The sequence below is a fragment of the Hippoglossus stenolepis genome, chromosome 6 (genome assembly GCF_022539355.2).
Source record: "Hippoglossus stenolepis isolate QCI-W04-F060 chromosome 6, HSTE1.2, whole genome shotgun sequence".
In the NCBI taxonomy this organism is placed as follows: domain Eukaryota; kingdom Metazoa; phylum Chordata; class Actinopteri; order Pleuronectiformes; family Pleuronectidae; genus Hippoglossus; species Hippoglossus stenolepis.
The window spans coordinates 19900411-19910997 of record NC_061488.1 but is presented as its reverse complement, the minus strand read 5'-3'; the positions used below and the strand labels follow the sequence as shown (position 1 = coordinate 19910997).

The 10587-nt window shown below is 41.1% G+C and overlaps 1 protein-coding gene across 1 annotated transcript in view; it reads right to left on the bottom strand.

Moving 5' to 3' along the window:
• Positions 1–495: 495 nt before the first annotated feature.
• The window catches only part of cfap74 (cilia and flagella associated protein 74), a 34858-nt gene continuing 24766 nt past the window's right edge, over positions 496–10587 (bottom strand). The window contains 14 exon segments of the mRNA XM_047340171.1: positions 496–672; positions 675–714; positions 1311–1445; positions 2024–2151; positions 3523–3655; positions 3867–4021; positions 4469–4607; positions 4708–4863; positions 5110–5229; positions 5800–5855; positions 5965–6074; positions 7645–7779; positions 8265–8398; positions 8597–8731. Of these exon segments, the coding sequence (XP_047196127.1) occupies positions 611–672; positions 675–714; positions 1311–1445; positions 2024–2151; positions 3523–3655; positions 3867–4021; positions 4469–4607; positions 4708–4863; positions 5110–5229; positions 5800–5855; positions 5965–6074; positions 7645–7779; positions 8265–8398; positions 8597–8731 (1638 nt within the window). The 3' untranslated portion in view covers positions 496–610.

Genomic DNA, 10587 nt, shown 5'->3' with positions numbered 1-10587 from the left:
ACACCTTGTCTCACCTCAGTCTGAACTCTGTCTCCTTTCACTTCATGTGTACAGTACTAGCAAAGTTACAGTATGCACTTTACACATCTGCTGGTTTCCCTCAGCTGACACACATTTAACCAGGGGTCTAGTGGGCATCACATGCTCCCTCTGGTGGCGGAATTAGGTTCATTCAGCCAAGTGCGTGAAGTGGTGAAAAGTAATTTAAAGCTCTGCTCCTCTAACATCTGAAGCATCTAGTCTGTAAGAAAACTTGCAAAAATGTCAAAAACCACTAAAGCTTTGTCCTGAAGTGGAGTGTCGGGATCACCACGGCTTTACAGTAATTCAGCATTTTAATCATCTACATTTCTAGTAACTGTATCTTCTACTTTGTGTTGCTGTCAAGTATAACACAATGAGGATCTAGTGTACACTGTGACTGTGTGGTAGAATGAAATGGTTCAAATAAAACTCTCAGACAATTCTTACTACCTTTAATTTTTTATTTATGTCAAACAGGGAATTCATGCACGTACTGAATATACAGTATATGGCATATCTGTGTATAGTTTCAGTGTGTGTGTGTGACCAGATCTCCCCAGTGGCCGTCATCCAGGTACAGCAGAGGTCAGTCAGCAGTGTGGGAGACCGAAGCCATCAAGGTGACTCTGTAAACATGCTTCTCATCCCCTTAACAGTAAGAGGCACACATGTCTGCACCACCTCATAGGGCTGAATGGTGTTGCACGTACACACACACACACACACACACACACACACACACACACACACACACACACACACACACACACACACACACACACACACACACACACACACACACACACACAAACAATTGGTGAGTGGAGAGTATGCACAAACAAATAGTGAAGTAAAAGGTAAAACATCTTGACACAGGATTTAGAAGGTTGATGATTTACACATTTTATACTTTATAGTTTACAAAATGAGCAAAATTCGGAGTTTCCACAATTTTTGTCAGGAAGGAAAAAGCTGAGCTAAGACTTTTCAGACTTTAATCTTTTTTTTTGGGACCTGATTTTTACCTAAAGATGCTTTGACTATTTTAATCATCGATTCAATTCATCATCAAGCTCCCTGATCCATTTGTCATGTGACTAAAGACTAAACACAGACTAAAACACAATCACACTTTTTAACATTTCATTTGCAGCAGGTATGAAGTCCACATTTTGCCATCAAATCCCAACTGACACAGTTTAAACTTTTTACTGACTCATGCTAAGACGTTTTTATGCACTCGCTTCAGTAAATACTGCAGGAAAGGAAAGTGGTCTCTTCCTCACCTTGTGTCCACTGTGAGGGATCCATGTGACCCTGATGGTGCGTGTGTGGCCTGCCTCCACTGTGCCTTTGCTGGGCTCTATACTGAAGCCCTGTTGCTGAAGGGACGCCACATTATCCAGGTAAAACTCACCACTCTGCAAAAAAAATGGTACAATGACCTAAGAGACATACAATGAAACAACGTAGGGGCAGTTGAACAATGAAGAAATTAACAAACAGAATAATAAGGATATAACATAATAGTGATGGTAAATTCTGTTAAAGGGTCAGTGTGTAGAATGTAGTGAGTGAAGTTGCATGTTGCAGCTGAACACCCCTCAGCTCACCCTCCCCTTCCAAACATGAAAGAGAACCTGTGTTAGCCTTCAGTTGTCATAAAAACTCAAAAGGGGTTTAGTTTGTCCAGTTTTGGCTCCTGTAAATAACATGGCGGCCTCCATAGAGAGGACCTGCTCCTAATGTAAATATAAAGTATTTAAATATAAAGGGCCCATTCTAGAGTAAAACAAACAAAAGGGTTAGATTGATTAAACACTAGTGAAAACATCGCTACGATTATTGTATATTTAATTTCTGCCAAAAGATCCTTTTCCCCTAAATCTTACACACTGAACCTTCAAGTTTGTATGATGTTTATTCCAGCCTGAAATAAGCTATCAACCCTCCTACGACACATGTCAGTTCACTGTGGTTCCTCATGCAGTCACAGTACCTTCTTACTGGAGCGGATGCAGCCCACCTGCAGCTCCCTGACTGCAGGCGTGATGGCCCCCCCGCTGCAGCGTGCCCGTAGGGTCACCAGCACCGTGATGCGGGGTTCTGACCTCCCCTCTGAGTCTTCTAGATAGAAAGAGGGTCATGTCAGCAGTTTGACCACATTTAAGTCGTACAGACTTTAACTTCTCTTGGATGGAGCTTTCTGGCACAGTTCATTTGAATCCCAGTTAAACATTTAAAAAAAAGCAAATGACCTGATTTATAACTTTGAATGTAGTGCAAGTGGCTCGGCTCTAGTGATCGCTAAATTAATCTGTCAGTCCATATTTTTGTCCACAACTGATCAACTACTAGATGGGAATTGGTTGAATTTTGTCACAGACTTTCTACACAGGGCTATCATCAGGTCAAAATTATAATTTGTCTAAACACTTTGCTTTAAATATTTCAAGAGCCAAGATAAACTAAGCTAACCATGTTAAACATTACATCCTAAGTAGTAACATGTCGGCATGCTAGTGTTAGCATTTAGCTTACAGCACCACTGTGCTTGAACATGGCTTCACTACTGTGTTCGATGACATCCCTTACTTTAAACTTTACATTACATAGATACCTAAATATAAATGTTTGCTGTTTTTGAAAGCATGTTGTCCATTTTCAGACAGAGGGCAGATATAAGCCCACATGGTTATGCAACTGTAATATCACACAATTATAATGTGACATTAACTTGGATTAATGCGCACCTCATGTTCAGTATGAGCATGTTTCAAGAGTCTGATTGGTTTTATACTGTAGGGAAATGAATGAAAGCAACAGTCTGCCTACACGGAAAATGGTCAGCAAAAACATCAAGGATACAAAGCGTATAGTGAAGGAGAAATAAAACACATTGTCCTAAAATATCATCTTTCTTTAAAAAACTGCAAATATGCAAACTTCAATGATGCTAGTTTTGCTGGGTGTCATTCACATTCAACATTACATCTTCTTTCCTGCAGGAACCTTGTGTCTGTGACACAATCAGCAGAGATCTAACGTCTCATATCAATTATTATTGATGTGATTTTAATACACCAACCAACATCTGTCTGATTTAGTAAAACTCACAATAGCCTTGTGAAGCAGGTGTGCCTATTCTCACACATGGCCTCTGTGGTGGAATATTATCTGACTGCTGGTGATGAGCCTATGTGCTGTCAGCATGCTACGATTAGCATATATTACTACTTCTCAGGTTCTGGCCTTGCTTGCATAAATCATGGAATCTGTCAGGGAGTTATTCGTCATCTTCATAGCGCCAGTATCTTTATTTCCCCGCCTGACTTTCCCGTCTTGTTGAAGAGTCAATGACTGAGATAACTGAGGTGCTGAGGTTGAAGCTAGAATCGATTTTTCACAGATCATTTCCAGAGCTCGTTCAAACTGACTCTGTGTTCCAGTAAAACATCAGCAGAGGGGAAGAAGTTAGGGAGATGGAGGCTTTGCTACCTGTGGGCTGAGCTTGACTGGGTATCAGTGGAAGGAGGAGGGGTTCGAAGGGCACGTTCAGGACGTCTCCTCCGTGTAGATACATGTTGTGTGAGGAGGCGGCCCCCGTCAGATCCATCACACACACTTCACTCTGAGAGGCAGAAATGACACAGTGGTGAGGTTGTGATATCATGAAGACCAGAGAGAGTAGAGAACATACAGGTGCATTTAGTACATCTGGACAGCCTGGGCCAAGTGATGACTTTTACAACCAGTGATGAAGGCCAAGGTCAAGTTGTGTAAAGAAATGCAATAAAGGCTTAAGCGGTGTGTGTGTGTGTGTGTGTGTTATTATTACCGACCTTATTCATGAGCTGTATGGTGAGTTTGTCAGAATATTTGACAGACTGGTGGTCAGGCTGGAAGGTGACGGTGATGTCCTGGCTCTGTCCTGGAGCAATGCTGCCCTTTACTGGACCTGCACTAAACACACTCCGCCCACTGTAGTTCTGGGTTCCTGTATAACATACAAAAGATACATTGCCATCACTATGTCTACTGGTGTTATGTCAGCTAATAGTACGGCTGTTACAATGAATAGTATTTTTGTACACAAAAACCCTTTTTCAGTTTTAATTAATGTGACCAAAGATACATACTGAGTGGAAGATTTTACAGTTGGAAAACCATCTCACTGACCTACTGACATATACACTGATACTATCTGCAATAAACTGGCACTAACCAATATATCGGCCTGGATGGCTTGACTGGTCAACTTAAAATTGTACCAACCATGTAAATCATGTAAATCATGTAAATGGCAGCTTGTTATGCTATAGAAACATACAGTATAAGCAGTACAACAAGTACAGTATAGCTAAATGCTATTTAATCATTTTAATGCTGTATCTGTAAAGTACATTACATTACAATATTAGCATACAGCTTCATTTCATCTTACCCACAATGGGCCGGACCTCAGAGTCTGTGTAGTCACCCAGCATGACATCGACAATTTCAGCGGCACTCTGAGGCCTGGGGGGAGACAGACTGGCAAGCAGCGCCCTGAAACCCACCTCCACCGCAGAGTTGTTCTGCAACTGCAGACAAAACCAAGCTTAATGTTGTTACCAAGGATGCAAAGTGATGCCATGCAGTTCTGTTATCACTCATGTTCTCACACTCCTACTCTCGACTGACCTTTACCACCTGTGAGGTGCTCTCCTTCTCCAACACACAGCCGAAGTCGAAAAGACCTCCAGGGTGGGACGAGGTGACATCGGGGACCACGCCCTCCCCACGCAGCGTCACCTCCAGGCTCATTCTATGGTCACAGATGTCCAGAGTCTCACAGTACTAGAGAATAGTGGAGGGTGGGAGGGTAAGGTCTTAATATTCACTATGGTATTACTGACTTTCTTTTGAGACGTGCAATGACAAATCGGTGGACTAACATGGGATCTAGTACTAATTTAGAATAATTAACTTGTTGACGTCTGGGTCATTCATTATTGTTGAGAAGTGTGACACACTGGTGATATATGTGTACTGTTTGTTAGGATCCAGCAATAAACCAGTGCTTCATAATGAATTCCAACCCACCGTTTTCTCCTGATCTGGACTGAAGGCAAACAACAGAGTGTGTTTTCCTCCTGGTCCAATGCATCTGAGAGCATTGAGGAGAGAAATCGGACCATGTATGTCCAGCAGTGACGTCCTCAGCTTGTAAATGGTCAAAGAAAAGAGCTGTGAAGGGTCATCATTATTATTTATTAATATTGACCTGTGCCAAGGAGGTTCTGTTTCCGCCCCTGTGTGTTTGTTTGCTTGTTTGTTAGGTGGTTTGTTTGTCAGCTGGATTGAACATACTGTAACAAACTGTGTGTGATGGTGAATACTTACAGTTAAGTAAGAAATATCTTTTGATAAACTTTTTCGATTTTTCAGTGAACGGATCCTCTTATATATTGAAGACGCACCACAAACCTCACACTACATTCTATCTGCAGAAAGATGTTTTAAAACTTTCACTTGTTGCTTGAAGTCATTCATGTATTTGGCATAACCTCTTTGAAATAGTGAAACTGTGAAAGACAAATGTGTGACCACAACAAGAAGTCATTATGATCAGGAAACAACCCTGTTTTAGGGAAGTAGATAAAATGTTAGAGCAGAAGTCTGATATAAAATAACAGTATCTAAGATTAAGGCTAAGATGAAGCAGACATGTAAATTAAATTAGCAGATGTTAAATCTATTAGCACTTGAGCTCTGGTTCTGCAGAAAGGATACATCCAGAGGTTCATTGGAAATGTTCTGAACTGTGAACTTCTTAAACACCCTCTGTCCTAAAAGCAGAAGACAAAAATACAAAAAGGTGTTTGAGGTGTTTTCGAAAGTGAACATTTATAGTGTGTGAACAACCACTGAGTCACACAAACATTCAGAATGACTCACCCACTGCCACCTGATGGAAGTCTATGATGGAGTGTCCGTTGCTGGAAATCACCAATAGAGAGGGCTTGACAGCAGGACACTGCAGCTTCAAGTAGAGCGTGTTGAAGGCACTGAGGAGATGTTGGGACATGACAAGCTATGAAATCAGGAAGGTGGATAATAGCTCACACTTCACTCAAGCAGTTTGAGTCGGGAGAATTCTTGTTTTCATGCTGATGGATACAGAATCATATAATTGATTTGGGTAAAAGGTTTTTGCAATTTGCAACTTAATCAGAAGTTGTTGGGAACATATGTTTGGTGAGCTCGGAGGGGAAAATCAGGTATGAATTCATACAGCACAACATACGATTAAAACTATCATGTGTAATACGCCCCCTGGCAACCAATATTAAAACAACAGCTTAAAATCTAGGTGTCACATTCGATTCCCAACTGAATTTTAAAACACACACTAATGAGATGCTACTTCCATCTACGAAATATTTCCAAAATGAAATCAGTTCTATCTCTCCCTGACATAGAAAAGCTAATACATGCCTCTGTCTTTCCCCGTCTGGACTATCGCAATGCACTTTATACCTTAGTAACTCGTTTGCAGCTTGTTCAAAATGCTGCTGCTCATAGTTTAACTAAAACAAACCGTAGGTCTCATATCACGCCCATCCTTGCGTCCCTTCACTGGTTGCCTGTTAAATTCAGGTTTGTTTTTAAGATTCTTTAATAACTTTCAAAGCTCAACATGGGCTGGCCCCTACTTTCATTTCCGTACAATCCCAGTCGCACCCTGAGATCAGCCAGCCTGTCCTTGTTAGCTGTCCCGAGGTCAAGGCTGGCTACTCAGGGTGACAGGGCTTTCTCTGTCAGGGCCCGAGGCTCTGGAACTCCCTGCCTGACGAGATTAGACTCGCCAACTCACTACCTGTCTTTAAATCACTGCTCACAACTTATTTTTTATAGGAAAGCTTTTTGAACATGATATTTGTAACTCTGGTGCTACTGTGTTGTTTTACTCCTTTATTCCTTTTGCCTCACTTTTATTGCAACTACATTTGGTGTAGTTTCTTAAATAGGACATCTTCTGACTCTGCTGCCTATGAGAGTAGGTATTAGTTTAGTTTAAAAAGGCATAGAGGTAATGACGTCTGATCTACTGAGCGAGCCACATGGCTTTCATAGCAGCCAGTAGCCAGTCAGATTTACATTCAGCCTCAGCGTACCCTCAGGTACGGCTATAACCTTATTGCGATAAAAAGGCTGAAACACCTGATTATCCCAGGGTACAAATGAAGATTATTATTATTATTTTCATTATGACAACCAGTCTGACAGACCTCAAATGTGATAGTTACACAACTGTTCCTGGTCTCTCTCTCTTGGTGAATGAGGCCCATTGGTACCAGTTTCATATCTGTACAGCATGTTTGAAGCTACAGCCACCAGCTTCGCAATAAGACTGACAACAACTTTCCTTCCTCTGGTATGAAAAAACACCTCCCACTAAAGCTCACCAAGTCACATGCCTTATTATATCTTGTATATCTGTCTTATTGTTGTTTATTTTGAACAAGAATGTGTTCAAAACAACATGTTGTCTATTCCTGACTATTCTCGGTCAAGTTCTGAAACTTCCCTGGGCTGACATGTTTCCTATGTACGGAGGTGGACTCCATGTGTTACCTCCATGTCGGTGGGGCCTGTCTGTCATCGTCAGGAGGGTCTCCATCTGATATGAAGCAGGGAACGATGAAGTCGCTCCAGCGCTGAGTTACGGAGCCCAGCAGAGAAGCCCTGGCCTGCTCATACTGCTCTGACCTAGAAGTAAAAGACCCCACACATTTAAAAATCAACAAGCGCTCCTTACATTTTGCACAATGAAATCCTTTTCATCAAGGTTTTGCAGCTCAGCTGAGACACTGCAGTGTTTATGGTGTGATCAGTGCAAACCAAGAGAAGAGGGCATGCTGATGAAACCACTTATGCTTTGGCAGAAGAGAGACTGTACAAGTAAAAGCTTTGTGTGTAATGTATATTTCAGTGTTGTTGGATTTTAGACTTCTAACCAAGTTATTAATTGGGTATAGCCTACTTACAGAGACGGGCCTTCGGGGAGCATGTGAAAGATATTTCCTTAAGAATAATTTATTCTCTATATGCAGACCTAATCTTTGATTTTTGGCAATAGAATATTTATTTATGATTTTTTTTTACTTCACAGGCATTTCCCTTCAGCAAACTAGACATGTTTTCCAAATAAAGTTTGATAAAAAGTGAGGACTAAGAAAAAAGAAAACTCCTACCCTGGCTGTATGTCGACAGGATATGGTGATTCTGATTGTTGGTCTTTCTTTGGCTCATCTGGCATCTTGCTGTGCTTTAGACTTGCAGGTGATTTTTTTCCTTTGACGGGTTCCACTGGGATCTCCTTTTTGGTCTTACATCACAAACATAAACATAACTGATGGGTTCATGCGACGGTTAAAATCCATGTGCAAGTGTGGTTATGAAAGAGATTTTTAAAAATCTGCAAGCTGGGGAAGGGTGTCCACATTTAAAACTCTCTCACCAGCAGAGGGGGTCAGTAGAGTGGATGTGTGTGTGTGTGTGTGTGTGTGTGTGTGTGTGAAGTTACCTCCTGTTCAGAGAGTCTCTTCATCGCCAGCTCCTTCTCGCGGAGCACCTTGGCTCGCTGGACAACACGCTGCGCCTCTTCTGTGATCTCTTGCTCCAACATTCTGGGTCTGAATGTCACCTGAACCTTGCATCTCTGGTGAGGGGAGAGATGGTCGCATGTTAGGGATCACTGAGCTCTTTAAGACCGAAAGCTACCTGAAGGGTAGAGAATCGTAAGGAGGGATACATTCAATATATATAATGTCCCAGACTATCAAATATTAACGTACTCAGCGTGCTGTGGTTTTGTAAAAATGTGTTGCCTGCAGACTATGATACAACTTTTAAAATCACTTTTAAAAAAATGTGCTTCATATTTATATTCCTGGATAAACGGTGCATCACTTCTTCTGCAACAATTAAGTTAAAAAACGGTGTTGCATCATTATCTGCTGGAAGAACTGTTCTGTCTGTAGGAGTTTGTATGTGTGTCTGCCCATCTCTGTCCCTCTTCACACAAACTGACCATCACATGTATTTAGACAGTAATCGATCCGGATCGTTCCGGTCACTTTAACCCTGATGTGCGTGTCACATCTAGTCTCATGTTGTGTGTGGCAGGTGAACTGCGTGTGGACAAAATTTTTAAATACACGTCTCATAAATTCTCAAGCTAATAAAACAAACACAAATTAAATCTCAGTACTTTTCAGGTCCTAATTACTTCGGATTAGTGTTGGTGTTTATTGTGCAAAGTGAGCGCAGGTCAGAGGGAGGATACCAATGTGTGTCGGCCCCAATCAGGAAGCAGCAACGGGCCACCACTGCAAAATAAACGTAGTGGAAACCCTGCCTACCTTATATTGAACATAGTACGTGACAAATAATTCCAAAAATATTTTTTCCAGAGACCCCCCCAGAATTTTTCTATTGAGGCGTTCAGAGACCCCCATATTTTGCACCCAGCCCTCAACCTAATCTTAACATTAAGCTTGACGGTACTAACCACGCAACACCATACAGCAAAGCTTAATTAAAAAAAAAAATCTGTCTGATGTTAAACTTATTTTAGAATTCTAAAAAAAGAAAAATGTATGCTATTTTTTACTGAGCTCTTCTGGTGACTATGATGCTAATTTTAGAACTGCCTTAAGGGAACTCATTGGCTGCCTTTTAGCGACCAGGTGCTTGCGGGCATCGTGTTGGCTCCCACTGATGTGATTAATCTCTCACACTAATTGTTTCGAGGAACGTGGTGATCAGTATTTTGTTTTGTGTTGTACACATTTTCAGGAAACTGAAGAATGACATTCAGATTGTAGTATTCTTACACCCTCGGGATTTTAATCTCTACTCTGATCCATTCTTCGAATTCTAAATTACTTTTTGGGCAGTGTGTGTTCCAGGGTTTCTCATATAACGTGAACCACATCAAGAGGATTGAGATTTATAATCCCCCTGTCATGCAGAGTATTTACTGGATTTCTCCCTGTGGGCCTCTGTTATCAGTTTGGAAATACGAATACAATCGATAAATCTTTTCTATAAACACGGTATAGAGACTTCAAATACAATTCAGAGCAAGTAAACTGCAAAGATGTCTGATGAATATAACATTTTGATTCAGTATTTTTCTTATTGTGTTCTGTACTCATTGATATTGATGCACAGACGATGCAAAGGAATGAGAACTTGTTCACTTCCATCAGGCGTCCAGTAGAGTGCGGTGTTACACTATGAAATCCTCTGTTGTGAGTCAGTCGCAGCTGTGACGCTTGTTTGTCTCACTGTAATGATTTACAACCCTATTGAGTTAAACTGAGCAGCAACATTTTCCCTCTGAGATCTGTGAGTTTTGTGATTGTTACATATTTGTGGCAAATTGTCATAAAAGGACATTACCAGATTACTTCATAGTCCAAGGTTTAGTTTGCTTACATGGTCAAATAATAGGTTGTGTTTCTTTTGTTAGGACATGATTTTTTTCCAGAAAAACAAGATCAGGAAACA